At 43.5% G+C, this 25,981-nt stretch overlaps 2 protein-coding genes across 2 annotated transcripts in view; one reads left to right on the top strand and one right to left on the bottom strand.

Annotated features, from left to right (window-relative positions):
• The window catches only part of MATCAP2 (microtubule associated tyrosine carboxypeptidase 2), a 28,295-nt gene extending 11,646 nt beyond the window's left edge, over positions 1-16,649 (top strand). Inside the window, exons 3-7 of the mRNA XM_059474532.1 lie at positions 5,109-5,252; positions 7,349-7,481; positions 8,722-9,027; positions 9,543-9,640; positions 13,567-16,649. Coding sequence (XP_059330515.1) covers positions 5,109-5,252; positions 7,349-7,481; positions 8,722-9,027; positions 9,543-9,640; positions 13,567-13,728 — 843 coding nt within the window. The 3' untranslated portion in view covers positions 13,729-16,649. The remainder of the gene's footprint in view (positions 1-5,108; positions 5,253-7,348; positions 7,482-8,721; positions 9,028-9,542; positions 9,641-13,566) is intronic.
• Positions 16,650-23,731: 7,082 nt separating this feature from the next.
• Positions 23,732-25,981, bottom strand: part of EEPD1 (endonuclease/exonuclease/phosphatase family domain containing 1) — a 62,978-nt gene continuing 60,728 nt past the window's right edge. The window contains exons 6-7 of the mRNA XM_059473674.1: positions 24,330-24,524; positions 23,732-24,232 (exon numbers count right to left, since the gene is read on the bottom strand). Coding sequence (XP_059329657.1) covers positions 24,033-24,232; positions 24,330-24,524 — 395 coding nt within the window. The 3' untranslated portion in view covers positions 23,732-24,032. The remainder of the gene's footprint in view (positions 24,233-24,329; positions 24,525-25,981) is intronic.

Raw genomic sequence — 25,981 nt, 5'->3', positions numbered from 1 at the left:
GAGTCACACAATACAGTGCCCTTAGGGAAGTGAACTGGAGAATAGAAAATAGCATGCAGATTTGCACTCTTCAGAAGGATTAACATATCTGGTATTACAGAAGTTAATTTTCTTACCACTGTGTTTCAAGGTCACTGCAGAAGCTCTGTGCTCTAGAAGTTTTCTGGCTCAAACTACTTATCCTTCATTGTGAAATTTCTTAGCCCTCAAAGCATTTGTTATTTTTGCTCAGATGCTAGAGGTGGCAATATTTGCTTAGAAATAGTTGTTCCCAGTGTTTGCAGGGCAGATGAACTTAACAGTTACAATTTGCTGAACCAAAATCAGCAAGTTGTAATTTTAGGGACTCTGTTTCTTTGAATTGTACATGGCAGCAAGAATTGTATTTCTGTATACATTTAAAAAAAATCAAAAAAAAACAAAAAACCCCCAACCATTTCATCAGATGAGTGATCCTCCCACAAAAGAGTTATACATTATCTTCCCTTGCTATACATACAAGTATAGCAGTTTTAAATTCATAAATAAACCAGTTACACCACATTGCATGTGTTTGTGTGACACCTTTTAAGGCAATAATAAAAGTAGCCTACAATTAGCAAATTTATCAGATGTTGGGGAAAAAAAAATCTAGGTGGAGCAGGAAGGCTAAGCAACATGGTATTCAACACTGAGTAATCCTTTGCTATGTCCAAGTGATGTCACAGCTGAGGCATGTGGAAGATTCAAGGACACAACACTGTCTGTATAAAGCACATAATTGTAAAACACCTCATTCTGCACTAGTAACAAATTTCCCTGCTAACTAGGATTTATGGATAAGGTGTGCTAATACATAACACAAAGCATGGCGGGCCATCCAAGTGGCACAGGTTCTCAGGGTCTGACACAAACAGCTCTCTTCCCCTAGAAGGGACTAATAGATCACTTCTGGTGATACCACAGTGGGAAGATAGCTTTACTTCAGAGCACAGTCTCACACAAAAACCCAGTGAGTATTAATTTCAAATTCTTTACAAAGCAATTTAAAAGTTTTTAATTGAAAATATTTCTACCAGCTCTAAATTACTTAAATGTGACCATTATACCACTAAGAGCAAGCATGCAGAAGAAAAACCCCTATAAACACTAAATAAAACCCCAAATACTACAGCCTGAGCACACTAGAAATGGATACTTACCTTCCTCCCTCCATTCCTCTTGACCCAAACAGCCACCATTTTATGGCTGTTGATTAAACTAACAAGCTCAGCCTGGTACTAAATGTTACCTAATGATGCACCTTGGAAGCTTTTTTCTCCCCAGCAGATAAGTTATGCAGGAAGAAGAGCAATGGTGTGTGTCTACCTTATCTGTCTTACAAATCTCTAGCAGAGATTGCAACTCCTTTGCAGCAGAACTAAATGTAGGATGAGCTGACTCAAACAGGGAGCTGACTCCTGGAACACTGAGACCCTTCTCTGACTTGCTTGCCTCACACTACTCATAAGAAGTCTTATCAGTACATATCTCTACAATAACTCTCAACCATTGAGCTGAGTTGCTGGACAGGGTGATTTGAGATTCAGAGACCTACTTGGCTGTAAATAATTTGTTTTAAAAAGCCAACACCACCGTAACCTAATCCAGTCAGTGAAACAGTCTTGCCTTGCTCTTGTTCGTGCTTCTGTGTCATTGCTTTCTTGAGCATCAGTAGAGTTTGCTGTGCAAAGGGGCTTGTCTTATGAGTGCTATGTCTTTTGGCACTCTTTGGTAGTGATCAGAAGGATAAGCAGACATTTTAGGTAATATTGAAAAGAACAGGAATTATTACTCCTAACCAGTAACCTGGTACAGCCACATAGTTCTTCTTTTCTTCTATTTTTTCACTTGTTACTGAAGAGTTCACAGTTTGGCCTTAGGAAGTGCAGCAGTACCAGTGTTCTGCTGGCCCAGAGGCTGGAAAATTAGCTCACAGTTGGATGCTGCAGTAGGCAGCAGCTGGCATGCTGGTCTGGATTTTCCCCTTTCCCAGCAAGTTCTTGCAACAGCTGACTGAGTCATCTCACCTTGGAGGCAGGTGCAGAATCCCAAATTAAGGGCTTGGTGTTGTAGTCAGTGCCTGGAAACCAAACATTTCCCAAACCATTTCCCTTCTGGAACCACCCCAGCAGGAGTGGTTGTGGCAAGAAATGTGCAAACCAGGAGCATCACTGGGGATGGGGCTCACCCCAGTGTCAGGGCCATCTGCCACTCCCTGGGAATTTGTGGGCAATGTGTCTGTGTGTGAAGGCTCTCCCCTGTTGTTTCAGTGCTTCCAGAGCCACACCTGCCCACTTGGAAAGAATTCTTGGGACGTTTTTCTGTTTCACTTGAAACAGAGTCAAGAGAGAAGGTGATATAGGGGTGAGCACCCTTCTTAGTAATCTCTGAATATCTGTTCAGCAAAGAGGAGGTTTAAGCTTAACAACTTTCTCAGTATGCAGGAGCTCAAACTTGCAACACATATCTGGATGTGGATGGACTGGCAGGATGTGGGTTACCTAGTGTGGCACATAAAGAAGTTTCCCCTTGAAGCTGTGAACTCTGTCAGGTGGAGGTAGGAGAGGTTGGAGTGGGTCTGTGTTTCTTGAGGAGGACCTGTGTCTGAGAACCTGCTGTTTGTATTGTGTTTTTGATTCAAGTGTCTCACAGCATTTAGGAAAGTTTCAACAGCCCAGGAAGGTGCCTGCAAGCAGGCAGGAAGAGTTAGAACTTGGGTCTCCTGACTCCCAAAATCATGCTGCCTTCTGTAGCCCAGAGGTCTCAGCTCCAGGGACTTTGCTGTTACAGACAGCCAGGCAGGAGGTTTGATGTGTTCAGTGCTCATTTTCTCACTGTTCATTGTGATGAGGTGGTTTTAGAAAACGCCTGCACTCCAGCTAAGGTTGGAGAGTCCTCTGAGATTTCACAGACTTCACAGAACCACTAGGCTGGAAGAGACCTTATAAAGATCATTGAGTCCAATCCATGCCCTAACACCTCAACTAAACCATGGCACTGAGTGCCACATCCAGTCTTTCCTTAAACACATCCAGGGATGGTGACTCCACCACCTCCCTGGGCAGACCATTCCAGAACTTTATCACCCTTTCCGTAAAAAATTCTTCCTAATATCCAGCCTATATTTCCCCTGATGCACCTTGAGACTGTGTACTCTGGTTCTATCAGTTGCTACCTGGAGAAAGAGACCAACCCCCACCTGACTACAGCCAGCTTTCAGGGAGGTGTAGAGAGTTATAAGGTCACCTCTGAGTTCATTTCAAACAAATTTAGGCATCCTAGAATTTAAATGGGTACTTAGTGTTTAGTCCTATAGATTTAATTGAAATTTAATATCAACAAGTTGTGAAGACAAATTTCATGCTGGAAGGTTGATTGACAGATGACTTCTTCCAGAGTGAACAAATAAAGTTAATTAATTGTTCATAGAAACCCAATATTCCAAACAACTAGTAGATGACATAAATATCTTAAGGATCTGGCACCTGGCAAAGGAGACTGAAGAACTGTTATCATGAATTGTTCAGGCTGCTGGCTGAGAATAAACTTTCTGAGAAAAGGGTGGGAATATTTAGCTTGCTTCTTTAACCAAGAATTTTGTATAAGTCAGGCAAATGCCTCAGAATGTGCAGACACTAAAAGAATTATAAAACAGACAATGTTTTGAGAAGTTAAAATTCATAGGTAATTTTAAAAAGTTTATAGGGAAAAAACTGGTTTGGAAAAACATACAAGACAAAGAAATACTAATCATTAGGTACAATATTTCTTTGGCATTCAGGTAAGTGACATCTCCTTCATCAAAGAGCTATTAGACTTTAAGGATATGTCTAGCTGTCATTTATGGGTTTCAGTAGCAATTACTCAGGGTTGATTAGTTTCAACTTGAAAAACATTAGAGAAGGATTGTTGGTAGCTGTGAAAGATAAAAAATTAATCCAATTTTTGTGGAAAATCAGTCAACCTGCCAATGTCAGAATTTACATAGCTGTAGACAAATGCATTTATGAAGGGATATAAGTGTATAGTGTAAAAAGAGATTCAGTCTACAAGATTTTCACCTTTTAATGTTAGTGGTATTTTCTTAGCAAGAACATTAATTTTTTAAGGTAGTGCCAGGAGCTTCTATTATCAAGTCTCTGAAAAAAACTATTCCCTGTAGTTGGACTGTTGCAGGGAAAGGAGTTATTCCATACCACATTTTCTTTTAAGGTGTGTAATGATGTGCTGGAAAGAAGATAACTAGGGATGAGCATTTCACACCCCATCAATAAAATCTTCAATATGCATAGTCCAGATCATGGTTATGGGCATTGTGCTGAGCTTTGCTCAAGGGAACTTCTTCTAGCAGCAATTCATAGGAGAGTTGTTGATACTACTCTATTTATCTCATGAAATAGGCCTTCATTTTGGGGGGTTTTAAAAAAGTACTGTGGTTTAAATGAAAAGTTTAAATGAAAGTTCTGTAAATAAAAGTTCCTGCTCTCTCTCCTCCTTTCTCACCCAGACACCCATGGTACAAGGGATTTTATTGTAAGGAGATATTTTTGGTAGAGGTATTATTGTTAAAATTATAGTTACACATCTGCTTAATCAGTGTTCTTAAATTAGAACATGCCAAGAAATGAAGCAAGATGACAGTAATAGTTGATCTTTTTCAAATTCTTTGGAAAAACATAAAAAGAAACAAGCTGTCAAACTGCAAATGTCCTGGAGACCTGTTACATCTGTTTTACAAGGCAGTTGTGCAACATTGCCAAAATTAAAGAGAAAATAGGTATTATTTCACTAGACTGATAATCATCTAATCATCACACTGATGTATGTGGGTCTAAGATGAGTTGATCAGAATATTTTTTCAGTACTTTGGCATTAATGTAAATCTGAAGATGGCATAAATTCGTTGCGGAGCGTGTCGGCATGTATTAAATGAGTACAGCCTGTTAGTGAGACTGCGAGTGAGTTAAGAAAAGGAGGATTTTAAACTAAGGAAAAAAGAGAGATTGAGAAGGAGAGAAAGATTACAAGTGTCAATCTGGCATGGGGATCTTACTGCCCTGATATTTGCTGTTTTTTTCATTTTATAGTCCATTAACATTATGAAGCGGACATTGCAGAAATATGGGAGCTATGAAAAATTTGAACAGGCCACTGGAGGCAGCTTGCTGACCAAAAGTCGTATCTGGAATCATGTCAGGAAGTACATGGTGAAAGAAGGCTGTCTTGGTGAGGTAAGTCCTGCCCTGGATCAGGAAAGAAACACTTGTGTGGACAGACCTTAGACATTGGATGGACCCAAGAGACCATCTGGGAGGCCTTTCCTCCATAATCACAAGAATATTCCTTACATCATACTTTTCTCAGAGCTAAGCCCAGTCTAATGTAACAATTGAAACGACACTCATTAATTGTGAAGGCTTCAGTCATCTCTCTGAGCCTGTTTCCTGGTTCATATATGCTTGTTCTTAAATTCTCTTCTTTTGGGAGTACCCAAGAACGACACCCTTCCTTCCCTTCTTTTTTCAGCTACTTGGAGACCAGCACATTTCCATTTATTCATCAGTTCTGCCATCTGTTCTCCTGTATCAAATTATTTACACCAAAGGAAAGAGTTAAGAAAAGGCCAAGAAAAATAAGCAACAGCCCAAGAGAGTGATTTATAAGAAGCAACACAAATGAAAGTGACATAAGTGAATAAAAATGTCTGAAAGAACTTGTTGAGTTGGTTTAAGTGCTGTTTTTTCCTGGTTTTAACCATCTAATTTTTAGAGCCCTGTGGAAAAAAACCCTTATTTTCTATATTCAGAATTTTAGAAGACTAGTTTGATGAAGTTACATGAAATTGCTTGGAAAAGTCAGATGAAATTGAATGTATAAAAAAGGGATTAATCCAAATGAAATCACCAGATGACAAAGACTTGGATGAGATCACTGGCAGTGATCAGGAGGAGTCTGGAATCATAAGGCAAAAATTAATTTCCCAGAAACTAGGTTTAATTGGTAAACATAATATTATTAGAAGAAACTGCCAAACTCATCACACATTTTTGTGAGACTATGATTTGACAGTGATAACCAGACTTGACCTGGGTTTATAAGCATGGGATTAATAAACTACAGTTTAGAGCAAGCAGAAAAAAATGTATGTTTTGTCTTTTCTTGTACTTTTATCTCCCTCTTCATTTTTGGCCTGGTTTGACTTCATGGCAACTGGATCATACATCCTCATCCAGCAGCCCATGTCCTTCTTAATGAAATGCTTCACTTTTTCTGTGAAAATGGGGTTAATACATCATGCTTAGGATGGTCTAAAATATTAAAATACTCTCTTCAGCTGAAGAGGTGTTAATAAAGCTAAGTGGCACTTGTCCTTTAAATTTAAATGCTTTGGGATTTACCTTTTTTTCCTGCCTCTTAAATGTAAGTTTTGTGGGACTGATAGTTTGCTGTTGAACTTGAAGTTGAGGGTGAGTTTTGAGTACAGGGAGGTGTTATATTCATGCCTTTGATCTCTGGGTCCTTTTTTTTTGGATACTAAAAAAGTAATCTTTCTTTAAAGTAGTCTTCCCTTGTACTCTTCTGAGCAGTACTGTTCCATTAGGCTTTACATGAAGAGGGAAAGGTGCTTAGTCTTTAACAAAGAGTTTCACTTTTCCCTCGCAGTCACTTGTTTAAAAAGGCTTTTTTAAGTCAAATAATACAATATATCAATATGCATTAGTTTCCTTCTCTGCCAGTTTTTGTTTTTATTACCAGTTTTCCAAGAGAGAACAGGAAAGCAAGAGCTATTCTGCTGTGTAGAACAAAACAATGCCAGTATTTCAATATTTCATGTAACAGGAGAAAATGTACACAGTATTTCCCTGTCTCATTCAAGTGGCTTTAGAATTGCAACTGAAATGCATTCAGACAACTAATTATATCGATACCTAGTCAATTTATGTGTTCTTGTCTAGTATTTTTCAGTTCTTAGTAATACTAAGATAATTCAACACAGGTCAAAAACTGGTATTTTCGCTAATTTATTGTGCATGCAATTGCTCCCTGCCCTCTGAGTCTAATCAGTGTTCCCTTACTAAATTTTTCAGTCTTACTTTGGTCTATGTTCACCCTTACTCACCCCATAAAGTCTGATCTTCTGTCAGTAGCCCAGGTGAGCAGGATAAACTCATTCCGAAGGCTCTCTCAGGTGACCGGTGATCGCAAGATAGAGTTGTGGAGGGTAAGGGACCAAAGAGACATGAAATAATGGAAGAGCCAGAGGAAAAAGCAGGATCAGGAGTGAGAAGAGAGCTTTTCAGTTCTGCCTGAACTCTCTCCTCTCCAGATCGTGGTCCATCTCACGGAGGACCTGCTGTCGCGAGCCTCCATGACGGTGGTGAACGGCCGCCCCACTCTCACCATCAATGTCTCCACCGCGCGCGAGCACTGGCTGGAGGGCATGCTGAGACACGAGATTGGTATGAGCATCACACCCCTGCTGCAGGCAATGGGGAGTACTTGCATGCATTCTTACCTATGGCACAGTGGTGGGCCAGGCACTGGACAGGTACACAAGGAGGGAACATCCCTATCCAAATGACCTGTGCTGGAGTTGTGCTAAAGGGAAGAGAAACCTTCTCTTTCCCTAAAGGCAAGGAGAAACCCATTGAAAAGGATTCCTAGGCTTCATGGACACTAGCATTTTAGGTCAGATCCAGAGGAAGCTTTCAAAGTAAGCCTACCAGCCAGTCCCACTTACAGCACTGAGGTTCTCATGCCAAAGGATTCTTGGAGCAGAAAGAGAGTAATCCTTTCAGATGATGCTAGCCCAGAGGCTCTGCTCCAGGGCATACCTTCTGTGCTGTCATTGCTTAAGGACATTTTGCTCATTAGAGCAATTTTTTTTAACTACTCTAGAGTTAAAAAAAGGAAATAAAAATAGTGTGACTGTTCAACCTCGGCTCCAGCCATGTCACTTTACAAACCTGCGTCTGTCACGCTGCACTGCTTGCAAATGTAGGTATGCTTTAGGTATCAAGAATTGACCCAGTGATCCTTAAACTGGTGTAAAATTGCTGTGATTTTGCATTACACAAGGTTGGCCCAGCCCTGTGGAAAATTTCTACAAATTTTTCAGTGCATCTCTTTCAACAAAGTACTTAAAATATTGATAAACTTGTCTAGTGCCTGAATAGCAACCGAAGAGTAAGCCTTGCAATTGCCTAGAACCACTGTTACTCACATTTTAGGGGACATAGCATCTTCCAAGGCTGCAGTAGTGCTGTTTAATCACCTTCAGGAGGCAACATTTCTGCCCTTTTACTTTGATTTTCCTTCCTGCTGTTCCCCTACAATGCCTAGCCTATGCCAGATACAATTCAGCTTGTTAGACTTCCGAAAATTCCTTTTCACAGATTTAGGAAGTCAAGTCCTCCTGATAATTGCATTACTTAAACATTTTCAGGAGTTTCACTTGCAGTCAGCAGGTGAATATTTGCATGGTATATATAATCTCTGACAAAATAGTCTGTTGTAGACACAACTGAAGTCATCACTTTTCCCAGTGCCCAGTCCTACCAGCTCAGAGTTCTGAAATGGGTATTTCCTTATATATTTTATAACTTTTTGTTAATCATTGGATGATTAACATGTTTAAGTGCCAGGTTCCTACTGTTCTAAGTGCCAGATTCCTCTTTTTCTTTTTTTTTTTTTTTTCAGGAACTCATTACTTTCGGGGTTTCAACAACAACAGCCAGCCTTGGTGCAACCGCAACGGCCGCAGGAAACACGGGTTAAAGCCCATCAACCCCACAGAAGAGGGGCTAGCGAGCATTCACAGCGTCCTGTTCCGCAAAGACCCTTTCCTTTGGAGAGCTGCCCTGCTCTACTACACGGTGTACCAGGCCAGCCAAATGTCCTTCAGTCAGCTTTTCCAGGATGTGGGCAAATTTGTCAAAGACCCCAACACTAGGTGGGATTACTGCGTACGGGCCAAGAGAGGGTGGACTGACACCTCACAGCCAGGTGAGTTCTCTCTTTGTCTTCTCTTGTTTTGTACTTCAGGGGGGCTTTCAGAACATGCACAGAGCTCCCTAATCATGTCACACAGTAAAACCTTTGCAAAAGGGAAAAATCGGACTCCACACTCTCTGAAATGGGGTCTCAGGAATTCTGCTATGGAAAACGAGGCTGAAAATGCTCTTCGGTGAGACCTTCAAGCTGAGTCAGTAAAGGATTTTTGTATTTTTTGGTGGAAATGGAACATAAATGCAAAACTTTGAAAAAATTCATACTTACAGTTTGACCTGCTTTCCACAGATGTAACATTGCCTGTGGTTATTCACAGGCCCTATCTTCTATGTTTGATTTCTTTTTCTGGCTAGTGGGTTTTGCCTTCTAGCTAGTTTTTGGAAAGGTGTTCAAAGTCAGGGATATAAATATCTAGTTTTTAAAAATAAAATTGCTCTGCTCATAATGGCTTCTGAGAACATGCCTTGACCAAACATTGATAGAGTGCAATGTATCTCCATTCCTTTCAGGCTGTTTCAATAAGGACCAGGTGTACTTGGATGGCATCCTCCGAATCCTGAGATACAGGGAATCCATTGATTTCCATCTTCTGACAGCCCTTGGAAAGGTGATTGAACTCATTATTCCCAAGGGTGCAGTTTTATCATTTCAGCAAGCCTGCCTGTAATGAACTATGAGTCACGGTGCTTTTACTTTGATCTAGAATTCTCTGCTCTGCACAGCACCTTCAATTACACTGTGCAAGTTGCAAGTATTTTGAGGTCCTAAAAATTTCTATCAGCTTGACCTCATTCTTCACTTATCAGATTAAGATTTTATGGTTATAGTTCTCAGACTTTCCTACCTTTATGGGATACTACCTGACTTGCAGTACAACAGACTGCCTTGGCCAAACAAGACAGGTACTAAAAGATGACAAAAGGAACCAACCATTTGACATTAATGCACCCCCTTCCACCACAAAGACTATTTAATCTCAAAATTCTCTCATTGATGGCAGGTGTTTTTAAAAAATGAGGTTTTTGTCCCCCCCAGAATAATGATATTTCTGCATTCACAAATTGAGAATGAATTTTAGGTCCATTCTAACTAACATCATTGCTTGTTCGTTCTCAGCTCATCTGAAAAAGTGCAGAAATTTTGTCACACTTCCTAAACCCAAGGATTGCTTTCACAGTTCATTAAGCAGGGTTCATACTCACATAAACAGGGAATCAAATTGGCTTGAGCTTGAATTTAGAGCTGGTATACCAACATTTCTGCCTACTTAGCAATCAATGGGTGATAAAGGGAAGGGGCATATTATGATAGAGGGTTTTGGTCCACATTTGAGTTTTCCCTTTACTGTCAGAATCATCCTTATTGATAAGCAAGAGCTATTTAGGTAGCTGAACCAAGTTAGGAAGCTTTGAAAATAAAATCACACTGTCAAATAAGTCTGACAAGTTTTTCTCTGAAATTTCCTTGGGCTTTAAGCCTGCTTAACTCCACACAGCTTCTGCCTACTAAACCACTGAACACACACTTCCTTTACTGCTTTATGCCTCTCTTCAGGGAGTCTGCAGGTTGTCAGGCCACTTGAAAAACACACTAAGTCATTCCTCATAAAATTACAGATGATCCACATTGCATGGCACCCACATTAAGGGTCTACAAACAGTTTATTTCTAGGAGTATAATAATTTATAAGTGCTTGACTTTACAACTTTTAAAATCAAGGGATCTTAAAATGTGTTCTGAATGGTTTCGTTTCAGACATCTGCAGTCAAGCTGGAAATTTGTGTATCAGGGCAATGTCTGTTCTCAGCATCACAGATTATCGAGGTCTGCAGAGATCTCAACATCCTCTAGTCCAACTTTCCTGCTTAAGCAGTGTCAGCTAGAGCCGTTTGCCCTGGAACATGTCCAGCTGGACATTGAATATCTCCACTGATGGTGACTCCATAACCCCTCTGGGTGGCCAGTGCCAGTGTTTTTCCACCCTCATTGTACAAAAGTGTTTTTTGTTCAGATGGAATTTTATGCATTTTAACTGGTGCCCACTGCCCCTTGCCCTGCCAGTGTGTGCTGGTGAGAAGAGTCCCATTCCCATGTTTATACACAATGATGATTCCTGTGAGCTTGCTTTACTCCAGGCTAAACAGTTCCAGCCCTCAGCCTTTCCTCACAGGAGGGATGCTCCAGTGCCTCAATCATCTTAGTGACCCTTCACTGAGTCCTCTCTCAGTCCAATATATCTTCTCATGAAAGAGGGAAGCATAAAACTTGCACTGGGATCTAGGCTAGTGATTTATCACCACTTTAAATGGGGGATTTACTTGGATTTTTTAGGTTGGAATGGGAGGATCATATTGTTCCAAAGGGAGTATTAAGCTTGGCTGGCACATTTTCCAGGCCCTGCCTTCCTGTTGCTTCTGACATTACTTACAGTGTAGAAGAGTGTGGTGTGGATACATGCAAACTGTTCAACACACCTAGAAGTGACTAAGGGAAACACTTGAAACCTGAGAAAAGGTGCTTCTTAAAAGGAGCAGTCTTAAAACTTCACAGGAAAGACATAAAAACAGGAAGCACTGCAAAATATTCATATGGTAATTGCATGCAAATATTGCCAAAGAGAAATAGAATGCAGATATTGGGTGCTCTTGAGTTTAGAAAACTACTAGAGTTTGAAAAAGTAAAAGCAGCAAAATATCACCTACTGTTGTGTTTCCTGAGAAACACACAAACACATTACAAAGAGCGTAAGTAAGCTTGTTTCAGCCTCAGTCTTTTTTATCTAGTGCAATGACAATAAAATGTGGCAAGGCAAGCAACCTGTTTCCACCATAGGATGGGATTATTTTTTTGATCTCCTCAGGATGTCAGCTTTGGTAGTTTTTTAGCAATTGCAAGGACTGGGGAAATGCATCCCATTCAAACCATATCTCAGATTATAGACGCATGTTTCTTGTTTGCAGCAGTAACAGAAACCTCTGAACATAAATATGAGGGGAGAAGGATCCTTTTTATTTCTTTAGGCAGGAAAAGAGGTAGAATTTAATTGCATGTGGTGCTGTGTGTCCAGACTGAGAGATGGTATGGTTTTGTGGAGCTCCTCTCTATCCACTTCTAAGTAAGTTAATTAGGTGTAATGCCACACAATCTTCAAACAGCAGTATCTTGCTGACTTGAATAAGCCTGGGCATGGGTGTCTGTTTTCTTAATTGGGTGCATCTTGTCCTTGCAACTAGGAAAGCACACTTGTGTACTGAGATGCAAATTGATTCTCCTTGTGGGCTTTGTTCCAGTTATCATTGCTGAGATATGCACCTGTCCCTGTGGATCAGGTTTAGTGCAGTCTGGATTGCACTGTCCTGTTTTTGCAGGAAGCCCTTCCTGCCCCTTGCACACTGGTGAATCCTTCATATGCACTTCAATCGCTGCTGAGTAGAAACCATCACCTGCCAAGAGGGCCGGCTGCTTCCTGGAAAACCAGGCCCTACAGGGCTCAGCTCCTTAGGGGAAACATGGGGCAAAAAGGTTGGAAGGAGCAGGCTCCACTCAAGCCACCTGGCACAAAGCTCGTGTGAAGCACAGCAAGGCTGGGGGCATTGCCAGAGCATATGCTGCTGTCTGCAGGGTGCCCAGAACACACAGCTTGGAGACAAGGTGACAACCACGCAGATTTCATCACACTGGACAGCTGCCCAAGGAGTCCTGCTCTCTGCTCCCATGGCAGCTTGTGCCCAGCCAAAGCAGTCATCCCTTCTAGACTATCATTCACAGCATCTTGAGCTATTGTGATTTGAAGTCCTAGCTTTTAGAATCATAAGACTATGAAGATAGAAATACCAATTTTCCTTAGGGAAGAAAGCTACCAGATCCTCTAATAGCTGCAAAATGAGAGTTCAGCACCAATACCCAGAAGGCTCTGATGGCATGAGGCAAACCCAGTGTGCACTCCACTATTGAATGAGGAAACAACCTAAAACTGGGGTGCTTAGGTATTGTTCATGCTGTAGTTAGTTACTAGAGATGCATTTTAATTTAGCTTTGCATAAGCACATTTACTCATGAAAATGAAACAGCAAAGTTCAGGTCAGCTGGCACCATGCATTTCCCAAACTGTTTCCTGTGCCATGCCTGTGCTGCCTTCACTTTTTAGTTCCTTAGGCTTTTGCACAGCGTTTTTTCCATTCTCTTGTAAATCTTTCTGCCTTTTTGAGAAGACATTCCAAGACTCACATGTGCTCCATGCTTTCCCTCTTTATTCCTGCAGCTGCTATAGATGATTCTCATTCACATTCCTACAAGTCTGTTCACTGACTGAATCCAAACAGAATCAGGAATTATGAAGGCATTTGCTAAATTTACACTTCTTTTGCATCTTCCACTGAAGCGCAGAGTTGCTCATGTTTCCAAACGCTTCTCCAAGGTTTTAAATTCTCCTGCTCTGAAACATTTTCTCATGTACAGGAGAGAATTTATAGCAGCAACAGCAGAGGGGCAATGGGACTGTACTGCTAAATTGACCCCTGTCCTTCCTTACAGATCTCCTATGAGGACGTGGATCGCCTGAAGGGATTGGCTGTGATTGAGAACATGAGGGTGCCACACTTTTTGCAAGACCACGCCCGGTACATGGAACACTTGAAAAAGATCATGGAAGTCAATGAGCTGACTGATGAGGAGCTCCAGGATCTCATAAATTAACAGTATTAGACATCCATTCACTTACTGTGTGAGGATGTGCAACTGGACTTCCCAGAGCTTGCAAAAAGGGACTTATGAGGAATGGGAGGGAAGAGTGGCCAGAATATGTGGAATTCAGAAAAAGCCCCTTTATGTCCTTTTGCATTGTGATTGTATACTGATTATTTTTTAAAGGGATTGTGCATTTTTGTAAAATTTGGCTTAGAAATTCCTCTGCAGTGATCTGTCCAACCATCTACTCTGTTTTGTATGCTTGTATAGTGCTCAGTGCTGTCTCTTGTAATATATTGCCTTTTCCCTCCCAGGTTTAGAGGTGGAGGAAAGGAGACAGAGGAGAAATTCCCCCTTAGTTCACTTTTGTTTGCCTTATCTTTGGTCATAGCTGTCACGGTTCATAGCAATAGAACTGCTGTAGATTATGCTGCATTGCTGTCTGCATAACTTTCCCATTTAGTCATCACTGCAATGAAAACAGAAAGTTTAAAAACAGTGCACAGAAGCAGGTCTTTGTGCCATGGGATTGAAACCTGTAACATTACAAAATGTTTCAGGGTTTTGTTTTTTTTTTTGGTGAGAGGATTAGCATTTTAAAAAGAGAGAAAAGGTAGGTAGTGCTGTTTTAATGGTTGTAAACGGGTAGCAAAGCTTTCCCTTTCATTCCCTCAAAAAGTTACACTGTTTTACATCTTTATGTGTATAGTACTTGTTTCAGGAAGCTGAATTCTGGGAAGGGCCTCCCTCCTTTGAGGACAAGCATAGCATGTTTAGGAAATTCAGCATGGCAGTGTTTTGGAAGGAGGATCGAGCAAAACTGTGATTTCATGACCTATAGTTCTAAATAAATTCAGGAACACAGGGCCACAATCCAGCACAGCAGGCAACACTCACTTCTTCTTTGGATCACCTGAGCCCACAGAGGACCAGGTCACATTTTTGAGCAGTGCCCCCACACAACAGCAAGCTTGAGCTTGCAGAGCTCATTTCAGAAACAAGGTGTGACTGGGGGAGGGAAGACAACTCTCAAGTGCCCTATTCCTGTGTTCCAGTAGAAGTGCTGCACCACTCTGGAGCAACTTTACCTCTGTTTTAACTGCTGGTGCTATATCCAGGACCAAGGAGAGAAAGCTCCTTGCAGCAAAGAGAGCTTTCTTTAGTCACATGATGAATAACATAGATGATGCAGGAGGACTTACTACATAAGCTACATTTTCTGATTGGGGAGTGTTATGGAATTAGTGAGGCAAAGTATTCTGACAAAGGGTTTTGTTTTAGTAGACAGAATTTTACAAGCTGCTCCTGGGAAGCAGCTGTGGTCAGAGAGGCTGGGCAGAAACTAGTGGGAGCCTTGGACAGGGCTTCTGCCCTTTCTTATCCTGCTGCTCTTGCCCACTGGTAACAGGCCTGGCATGGGACAAGGTGAGTAGATGGAGCCAAGGTTTCCTCCACACCACATTTGCATGGACCTGAGCCACAGTATCCTTCCCCTCTTATCTGTTCTTTAATGTAACAAATGCAATAACTCTCCCACCTTGTTTGGTACCAGGACAGAACCAGACAAATCTTGAGAACATGTTTCCTGATCTATAGGAAAATCTGTGAAGAAAAGGTGACAGCTGGCTAAGAGGTCTGAAGGTTTATGAATAATCCCATATTGCAGATTGTTTGCAGTGGCTGGCTGACTGCTGTGAAAAAGCAAATGCATTCAACAAGCATAAATTTAGTAAATTTAGTTGTTTTCAAGGCAGGGACAGAGAACTGCTTGCAGCAGCCTTAATTTTGTGTTGTCAGTATTGTTGAGGAGCTGAAAGCCATTCAGCCTCTGTATGCTGTTTTCTCTCCTTTCCTCCTTCAGGCTGTCCAGTTTGATCACTGGTGCCTTGGCCTGCCCAGCTTTGTTTTGGAGCTGTGCAGAGCAGGCACAGAGCTGCTGCAGCAGCCTGACAGGAGCCATTTGCAGTCAGTCCTGCATGTGTGCTCCAGGGTTTGGCTCCTTTGCCAGAAACAGCAAGAAAGTCACACATGACTGAAGTCAAGCCAAGGATTACAGTCAAAAGCTGTCTTTGGAGTGAACTGGGCAGAGATCATTTGAGCTACACTGTGGAAAAATCTGGCTCACTTTGCTGACCCTGGGGTATGCAAAAGGGACAGTCCTTTAAGAAAGGAACAATTTTGAACTGATTTTATGCTGACAGGAGAGATCCCTGCCTTTCTCCCATGACTTTTACATAAGCAAAGTGGTTTTCCTCCTCCCACAGAAGTAGCATCTTACAATCAAAGTGCTCGTGCATAATGTGTCCTCAAAACCAGGAGGCTGTGCTAGTCACACTTTTGCCACAAAATGCCATGCCTGCAGGCCTGACTCTTTTACACTCTGTAGCCCTATACACTACTACAGGCCTTTTTGCTTTACTTGAAGACCTGCAGCACCTTTTTTTGCAAAGCAGTAGGTGCCATTAAACTTCCATTCTTCATTATTCTAGAAATAGACTTGCCTGGTTCAAAGTTTGGAGTTTGGAAGTGGTCAGCATCCATATGTAGCAATAGGTGAAGCTGTCAGCTTCTGGTTTTGGCATTGTGTCATTCCTCCTTTCTAAAAATGTCTCAAATTTTGAAGTGTAGCTTTTGTAAATTTTCCTGAATTTTTGTTCTTCACTGTGAAGAGGCTGGTTACTGAGTTGTGGTTCTGAAGTTCTGTGATGGAGTGTGTGGACAGCAGTGAGCTCATGTCACTGCACAGTTTCATGGTGTCAGTGCTGTGTTGGCAGCCTTTCCTGGCTATCTGCCTCGGTTGTTTTGGTGTGTATCTATGTCTTGCTATGTTATTCCTATACAGAAACCTTGCTGGCATTGGAAAAGCCTCCCCGTTTCACCAGACCAATTTTGAAAGGCGTTTTATACAACTTTTACAAATAAAGACAAAATACTGACAGAGATGAGAGTACTGAAGTGTTACATCATGTTGTGTCAGAGGGTTGCTCTCTCCAATGGCCTCGTCTCCACAGCAACTTGGACATCCTGTGTTGTGTGTGGAAGAGGGGCCTTTCTGACTCCTTTTCAAAAACATCACTTAGGGCTGGAGTCATGAAGGGTCTGTTGAAGTCTTACACTGGGTATGGCTCTCCCTGCTCAGTCAGAAGGCCTGGCTGCTCATGAGGAAATTATCCTCCTATTTTCTAGGATATGGTCTGAGGCAGCGTTGGAGCCTCTTTGCTGCAATGCAATTCTCAGCACCATCCATGTGGGAAATGGCAACTCCAAATGTTCCACTTTAACACTTTGATCCATCCCCAAAACTCCCCCTCCCCTGCTGCTTCATTCCAGTGCTCTCCATCCCCTCTCACATTATAAAATGTGCTTACTTATCTCCAGGGAGTCCCATCAGCTCCTTATGTGTAAGTAAGGGTAACATTCAAGGGTTGTGGTTCTTTTTAAAGGAAATATTTTCAAAGGCAATTGCTAATTTTCCTTGCAAGCCTGCTAAGTATTATCACACCATATTCCCTTTCCCTCGCTAGGAGGTTTGGAAAACATGGCCTGAAATCTGTTCCCTTCAAAGGCTCCCAAACCACCACTGTTCTCCCTTGCCCTGTGCATCTCTGACAACCCTTCTACAGCATCAGTAGGGGGAAACACAGCCCTCAGCCATCACTGGCAGGTCTATTTAAGTACTGAATAAATCTCACATTTCTTACAGGTGATCTGCAGGACCAATGCAGCTCTGAAGTTTTTTTGCAGCACTCAAGTGCCAGGCCTGTGAAGGTGGATGCCCTGCCACCAGTTTGAAAAGCAACTTAAGCACCAAGGTTCTCTGAAAGGAGGGAAAGATGGAACTCATTTATGCTGGAAACTGGGATGGAAATCTGGAGACCCATGAGTCAGCATGGAAGCTGAGAGACACCTTGTCTAAGCCAAGAGAAAGGCAAAAGGAAACAGCTGGAATAATTCTTTTGTCTGGGTTTGTTTGGGGGGATTTTTGTTATTTATTTATTTTGTTGGTCAGTTTGGGGTTTTTTAAGGGAATAGTCATTTAAAAGTGTCTTAATAACTTCTGCAATATATTAACAGAAAATTAAGTTAGAGGGGTTTTTTTCAGTATGAAATTTAAAATGAGTGTCTGAGATACAGAAGGGAGAATCTATTTGGGCTTTGCTGAACAATTAGAGACTTCTCACAGTCCACATTAAATCCAGAAAATCTGGATATTGAATTTTAAACCCTTTCATTTTCATTGATTCCATTGCAGAAAGATGTCATCAGGACTACCTTTCAAGGAATATCCTTACTCTTCCCATTAAAATTGTCCAAATTAATTTTTTATGCTGCTACTGAAATGGTTTGTATCCTCCCCAATCACACAGTGCCCCTGAGACACTTTAAACATCTTTTCCTGAGGTGTCTATGGACAAGCAGGATGAAGTACAGTATTGTTTCAGCTCTTCAGAAGAAGGAGGTGAAGAAACTGAGGCTGAAGTTGGAACTGCACTGGCCACAGCCTGAAGCAGGAAAGAGCAGGGGTAGAGAGCCCACAAGCAGGGCTCTCATGAGTGAGCAGGGCCAGGTTGTACAGGCATGGTTTTGAAAAGAAAAAATTCCTGGAAAAAAATCCTAAAAAAGTTGGTGGCAGGAGAAATGCAGATGGTGGCACAGGAGGGGCTGGCATGAAGCCATGGGACTCCTGCCATCCCCCAGGGTCAGAGTGGGATGGACACCTCCCTGCAGGGACCTTCTCACTGGATCTGTGCAATTCCACAGCTGCTCCAATACAGCAGAGCTGGGCTCATGTTCAGGCCTGTCCTAGGAGTGCTCTGAAAAGGACACTTGGAGGGTCTCTCATTTATACTTTAGGGCCCAATTTCCATCCTGTGGCACATTCCAAGCCACAGGAGACCTGTCAGGCTGTTGTCTCCAGCTTACTGGCTTATTTCTGTCTTGTCTGACTTTTATCCTGCTCTCTAGCACTCATCCATCAGGCTGCTTTTTTTCTAATCCAAGTCCTTCACATTCCATTTTATCTAAGGAATATATTCACTACCATATCATGCATCTCTGAGCCTAGAAAGTAAATTTACTCCCACCCACCAAAAAATTCACAGGTGATCTGGAAGTCAACCTCTTCTTCCTCTCCTCCTGGCAGTGTTTTAAAGCTAAACTGTTCTGTATTTTTGATCTTCCCATAGAACTTTCAGCCAAGAAGCTTTTCCTGGCATGGGCAGGATATGTCACCAGAGGATCATGTGGAGAAGCCTCCAGTGGAGATCACTCCTCCATCTGTTGTCTCATCTCTGTCCTTCTCCATTTTCCACTCTCTAGTGCACACTCCTCCAGCTCCCAGCTCCCTTGGTCAGTAAAAGGAACAATGGCTGTGCACTTGAAGGAATCAAGTTAAGGTTCCCCCAAAGGAGGGGGTGCAAGGGTACCAAGGTGCTCTTTGTGGGAGCCTGCTGAGAACTTCAGGCAGTAAGAATGGCGGGAGGTAAATTCACCACCAAGCTGCAAGGCAGCTTCTCTCGTCTATAGACAAGGAAATAAGGAGGTCGGAAGAGCTTCCCTGAAGGCCACTCCCTAAAATCTGATGGGAAAGTGCTCTAAGACCCTGGCGATCCTTGTGTTTTCACATAGTTTGAGCAGTGTTGCAGTTCAGGTCTGTGCACATTCCATTTTTTTTCCCTTTTTAAATGAGGTCTTTCACACAGCTGATAAAGAGAACTTTGGACATCCCTCAGGCTGGGAACATCTGATTGTGCAGGGTTATGAGACGGCCAGAAGGATGGGTCATCAAAGGGTCATCCAGCAACATATTTCCTAAGTATACCTAAGCTGTAGGTACATCAGAGTAAATCCTGTTAGCTACTTTGATTTTACAAAGGAGCTTTTTTACCTACAGATGCGGAGGTAAAAATTGCTTAAGGCCTAAAACCCTAAAAACCAGGTAAGCAGACAAGGGCTCTGTCTGTAATTGTGGTCTTGTCCTGCTCTGTGGAATGTGGGAAGCAACCCAGAACTGCTGAGTGGTGACAGTGAGAGCTGTGCATGCCCTGCTGGCATGGCCCTCCAGTCACCCTGAGAGCAGCCAGCTCACAGAGACCTGCTGCTGCATCTCTTCTGGGCATGAAAAAGCTGCTGCAGGCTGTTTCCCACAAGAGCCCTGATTCACACTCAGTGTGACTCCTCATGTGGGGAAGAACTTTTCATTTTGCTTAGGAAAAACAAAGAACATAAGCTTCCTATAAAGTTTTTCCCCTCTACAAACTCTGTGCAAAAGTATTAAAGTCAGCAGTCAGGAAATGCCTGCATGACTTTGCTTTGCTTCCTGCAGCTAAGGAAAAGCTCATAACCTAAATATGGGACATTTCCACCTAATTTCTGAGTGCTTAAATTTATGACCTGATGTGCTCCCAGTGAACAGCAGCTGCTGACCCAGGAGCTCTGCTTACCATCGCATCTGGCTCCTGCCCGTGGCCAGTATGCTCCATCAAAACACCAGGTTTAAAACCAAAAATCAACTCCATGTCAGAAGGCAGCATTTAGATGTCTAGGAAAACCTTGAAGTCCTCTGGACTGACCCTTTTCTGCCATTTTCTAGGAACACTGAGCACTGACTCCCCTTAGGGTTTAAGAGTGCCAAGACCAAGGCTGATTAACTCGTACGGCCAAGCCTCCACTCCTGCCTGCTGCTTCAGGATTCGTCAACCCACTGCTGCCACAACCTGGTTCTTGGAAATTCATCTCCAGGACAATTATTTTCTTGTGTTTGCTCCTCAGAGGTTTTTAACAACTCTCCAAACCCTTCTATATCACTTCCTTTTTTAGATGGCTTGCAACTCTGCAGTGCAACAACACTGCAAAGCCAAGTGACCAAATGGACATTAGTTCAAGTTAGTTAAGTAAGTTATTTTAGAAAGCCCACAGGACAAAGCAGAGGTCTCCCATGAAGCAAATGGGCCAGAGCAAATAGGAAAGGAGAATAATTTGCTGAAAATAATTTAAAAGCTGTCATTGTGAGGAGCAAAGAGGCCAAATGCTAGAAATGGCTGTCTCAGCCTTGGTGAGCTGGGTGCTGCTTTAAGCTTTTTCCAGAAGATGCTAAAAGGTAGAGAACTCAAATGTGTCCTTCCAGGAGCTGCCTCCCCCTGCTAGAAAGAGGAGTGAGCTCCCTGCAGAAGCCACCACAGGGACCATGTGCTGTCTATCAGCTGTCACCATGTCCCCTGGCCAGGGGAGGTCTGAGGCTGGCATGTGTCAGCAGGGGACAGGAGGCAGCACTTTGCTGGAAGGAAGAGGCCAAGGCTGCATGTGCAGTGGGCGGGGAAGAGCTTCACCAGCCTTCACTCTGCACAGCTGAGATAAATGGCCTTACAAAAAATTAAACCCAGACCAAATCATTCTCTAGCCATTGGTGACATTACTAATAAAGCGGGACCCTGCCTCACAAAATTTGGTCTCCTGAGGGGACCCCAAGATGTGTAAGGTGTATCCACACTTCTGTAAGAACGCTTCACTGCTTCTGTACCCCCTCCTTAGCTGCTGCCTTCCTTGGCACTGCCTGGGCACTAAAGCCACAGCCAGCTGGGCCAGCAGAGGTTGCACCAGGGGCATCTTGAAATAAAATTGCTGTTCAGGTTTGCTCCCACAGGGGCAGGAGGAACACAGCCACCACTTCAGCTTCTAAACAACTATAGAACAACAGATATCCTTGGGAACTCCAAAATCCATCAAACTCACAACCATCTCATCTTCCTCCAAGGTTGTCAGAAAAAAGCAAACTTCTGAAAACCAGTGAGACACAGCTGATTGCCAACATGAAGTAACCAGGTACATACCTCATAAAGATGCTCCATGCAAGGCAGAATCCCACCTGTAGGTATCCAATTCCTCCATCTTCCTCCCATCTTATCTCAATCCATTTTTTATCCACCAAGTAATCATCTTTCCAGAGCTCTCCACTGGGCTGAGGAACCTCTGGGCTACAGAGCAGCCTCATTAACTCTCCCTACAGCTCACCCATGGGTTATGAAGGGGGCTCAGCTCATTTCCCACACCTGCAGCCCCTGTTAACTCATGAGCCAAAGCAAGGGCCCCTGCAGCACCTGTGAGCACTGTCACCTGCTCAGGAGGCTGCAGGTGCTTCTCTCAGCTTTGGTGCCTCTGCACTTATTTACACACAGCAGAATAAATGGAATCTGGCCTTTCCAAGTGTTATTTCTAGAGCTATAAAATAATTTCAGCCTCCAAACAGATTTATAGCAGGGAAACAATAGCTGGTGCAAGAGAGTGAGTGTGTCTTGGGTATATTACTGCATCTCACCTCATGGAATATTCATCTGACTAAAGCAACTCTATTGCATCTTTGCCTATATTTTTCAGTTATCCACTGAGAGTTTTTTGGGGAATCTGGTGCTGCTCAAATTAAAAGAGGGCAGCAAAATTGTGCTTGATTGAAAAGGACAAAGTTGCAGCAAGGATTGAGAATGAAAGCTGGAGCCAAGGTCTCAGCTACTTATATAATGACCAGAAATAAGTGCCTGCACCTTCTATTTTCAATAAGGAATGTTGAGCAACTAAAGGTACATTTTTGGGCTGATGTTCTGAGTTCTTAGTCATTCACTTGGCCTCTTGAAACATCCTTGAAATCTCCCTCAGTCTGAGAGTCACCCCCATGCTATGCCACCTTTTTCTAGGTTTAATTTTGCATACAGATAGAAAAGCTGTTCAACTGTGTGTGCTTGCAAATTAGTTATTATTGAAATTAGTTATTATTGAGTCGTTAGAAATGAGGTGATATGTCAGAAAGTTCCAGTAATAAAAATACTGCAAGAATATTTTGCTTTTTCACTCTAAAACCCTCAGTTACAGTATCTCCTTTGGTGTGGCACTGCTGTCAAGAGTAGTGAGCCATGCCAGAGAGCTTTCCTTTCCTCTCAGCAGCAAAATGTGTGGTCATCTGCAGCCCACAGCAGCAGGCACTGGCTTAGGGGGCAGCTCAGCGCCTTTCACACTCTAACTATTTCTTTTGCAGTTGCTGAAGTGCTGATCTGTTTCCCTTCTAGGTCACTGGCTATTGATTGCTGCATGAAAAATCTCATGTGGGTGGCAAATTCAATGTTCCATTCCTGGCACTGCCAAGGCAGCGACTGAAGTGCCCCCACCCAGGACTTTCCCAGAACCCAAACCCCCTTGGAAGCAGCCCCATCCCTGCCATATGGACAATGACCACATGCTGGATTTATGGTGGTTGTGGTGAGTGCACCAGGCTTATGCAGCAGTGAGGCTCAGGAAAGGGATGCATGACTGCCTGGTCTGCCACAGGGAGAAACTGAAACCCTTAAAAAAGCCAATGGACTTTTGGAGGTCAGTGCATCATGTGGGCCAGCCCCTGCAGGGATCACATGAATATGGGCTCATCTACAGACCTCCAGGATGCATGGCCTGCAGAACACCAACTCCTAGACAAAGATCCATGGCTACATCTCACTGATGCCAGCTGCAGGCACAGAGGACACAGGCTGTTCCTGTGGGATGCCCAACAGGGAGCAAGGCAAAGGGCACTGGAGAAGTGGACCTGGCTATGCAGAGAGACAAGTTGGTGCTTTCCCAGCTCCTAAAAACTATTGGGCAGGAAGAAAACCCAACACTGAATGTTGCACCACACAAAAAGACAAAGTCAAGTTCCAGGAAGCTATTCAGGGGCAAAATGACCCTGCCAGCTGTGTAAGGAAGGAGGAAAGAAAGGATGAGGGGGTGCCCACATGGGTCTGCAGAGATACAGTGTCTCTGCAGGCTGGGGCAGAGGCATTCAGGTCTCACTGCAGGTCACATAGGGACCAGCTCCAGCAGCTTTTGCAAGTGCTGAATGGCATTTGAGAGTCGTCAAGAATGTCCACCGTGTCTCTCTTTTTGGGGCCTCTCTTATTACCTCAATCTACAAGCAGGCAAAGGAAAATAACCATCACCTGCCCTTCCCCCTCCCAGCAAAACCCTGTTCAGCTGCATTTCAGCAAAGAGCTTTTCCAATATTAAAAGTACACTTTATTTTTCTGTACAATTCTTATCCAAATCTCCAGGTGTGGAAATGTCCACTGTGTCCCCGGAAAAAGCTGCAGATTGTTCTGCTGCCATGAGGCTCCGTCCCAGAACTGTCCACAAGGGGCTCAAAGCCAGGACCACCAAAATCAAGTGCTGATGCTTTCTAGGTGCAGGGAGGAGAGCAGGAAGGAGAGGGAGGGGAAGGCAGTCCTGCTCTGCTGTGGGGTCATGAGTGACCAGAGCCTTCCCTGGGTGGCAGGAGAGGCACCCTCAAGTTCACGTCATCGTTCGTGCTTCGTGTGGGAGTCGCTGCGTTCCACCGTCACCCCGTTCCCATTCCGCGTCACCTCCTTCCTGTTCCAGTCCTTCTCCAGGTAAAACTCAGCCAGCACGGGACAGTGCTCCGAGGCCACCCCACCCCAGGACCAGTTATCGGGGATCCATGGGTTTGTGAGCCCTTCTCGCACGACAGCCCAGTGGCCTGCAGCAAAGAGAGGCACAGGGAAACGTTAGGTGACACTGCCCAGAGCGAGCCTGACACAAATAAAGGTTACACGACTTCAAACAAGCAGCTCTACCTGTGAAAACCTTTTTCAAGCTCCGGCTGATCCAGATGTTATCCAGCGACTTGGACCCTTGTGGGTTCTTTGTGCTGATGTTGGTGAAGGTGCTGGAAGGGACCAGGTGGTGAAACTTCTCCTTCCTCAGGATGTCATGGTCGCTGCTGTCTGGGGCCTGGTTAAAATCTCCAAGGATTATTACATCTTTTTCTCCTGGAAAACAAGAAAAATAGAAAAGAATGGGAGGAATGGACATCCATCACTCAAGTACAAGAGGATTAATGGAAAGAGGAAAAGTACAAATACTGAATAAACAAAGTGATTGTATTCTGAACTCCTGAAAGAAATGCTGTTTAAAGCCCTTCTCACTGACTGTTCACTCATGGCCATTCTCTTCATGACAATAAAACCAGCCAGTATACATTTGATGCTTATTTTTAAATATAATCTCATTTATTATGGAGTCAAAGAATCTTAGGAAATGCTGAGTTGGAAGGGCCTCAAAAGGGTCATTGAGTCCAATTACTGGTCCGGCACAGGACATCCCAAGTCACACCATGTGCCTGAGAGCACTGTCCAAACACTTCTTGAACTCAGGCAGGCTTTGTGCTGTGGTCACTTCTCTGGGGAGCCTGTCCCCAACCACTCTCTGGGTGAGGAACTTCTTCCTAATACCCAACATAAACCTCCTCTGAACTCAGCTTCAGGCCATTCCCTCAGGTCCTGTTCCTGGGCACAAAAGTGAAGAGATCAGTACCTGCCTCTCCTCTTGCCCTCTTGAGGATGTTCAAGATCACAATGAGATCTCCCCTCAGTCTCCTCTCCTCCAGGCTGAACAGACAAGTGACCTCAGCTGCTCTTCATACCACTTCCCCTCAAGGCCCTTCACCATCCTCATGCTGCTCCTCTGGACACTCTCTAACAGCTAAATTCTTTCCTATGTTGTGGCACCCCAAACTGCCCCCAGAACCCAAAGTGAGGCCACCACAGTGCAGAGCAGAACAGGACAATCCCTTCCCTTGCCCAGCTGGTGATGCTGTCCCTGATGCCCCCCAGGACACAGTTTCCCTCCTGGCTGCCAGGGCACTGCTGACTCATGTTCAACTTGCCATCCACCAGGAGCCCCCAGTCTTTTTCCCACAGGGCTGCTCTTCAGCCTCTCATTCCCCAGTCTGTGCACACAACCAGGGTTGCCCCATCCCAGGTGCAGAATCTGGAACTTGCCCTTGCTGATCTTCATATGGTTGGTGATTTTCCATCTCTCTAGTTTGTTGAGGTCTCTCTGCAGGACCTGTCTGCCCTCAAGGGAGCTGACAGCTCCTCACAGTGTAGTGTTGTTTTCAAACTTAGTATTCCTTCAAGTCCCATGTCCATTACTGAAGATGCTGAAGAGAACTGGGCCAAGGATGGCGCCCTGTGGAACCCCACGAGTGACTGGATGCCAGCCTGATGTCACCCCATTCACTGTAAATTTTTGGGCCTGATCTGTGACCTGGTTGCTCACCCATCATGTGACGTGGTTATCCACATGTGTGCTGGACGTTTTGTCCAGAAGGGTACTGTGAGAGACAAGCATTACTGAAGCCCAAAGATTAGTGTTTTTTCCTTGCTACTCCCTGTTAGTGACAAACTCAAAGACAAGCAGTTTTAGTCTCAGAAATTTTTAGAAA

This window comes from Ammospiza nelsoni, chromosome 1 (assembly GCF_027579445.1).
Source record: "Ammospiza nelsoni isolate bAmmNel1 chromosome 1, bAmmNel1.pri, whole genome shotgun sequence".
In the NCBI taxonomy this organism is placed as follows: Eukaryota; Metazoa; Chordata; class Aves; order Passeriformes; family Passerellidae; genus Ammospiza; species Ammospiza nelsoni.
This window is presented reverse-complemented; position numbering and strand designations above follow the sequence as displayed.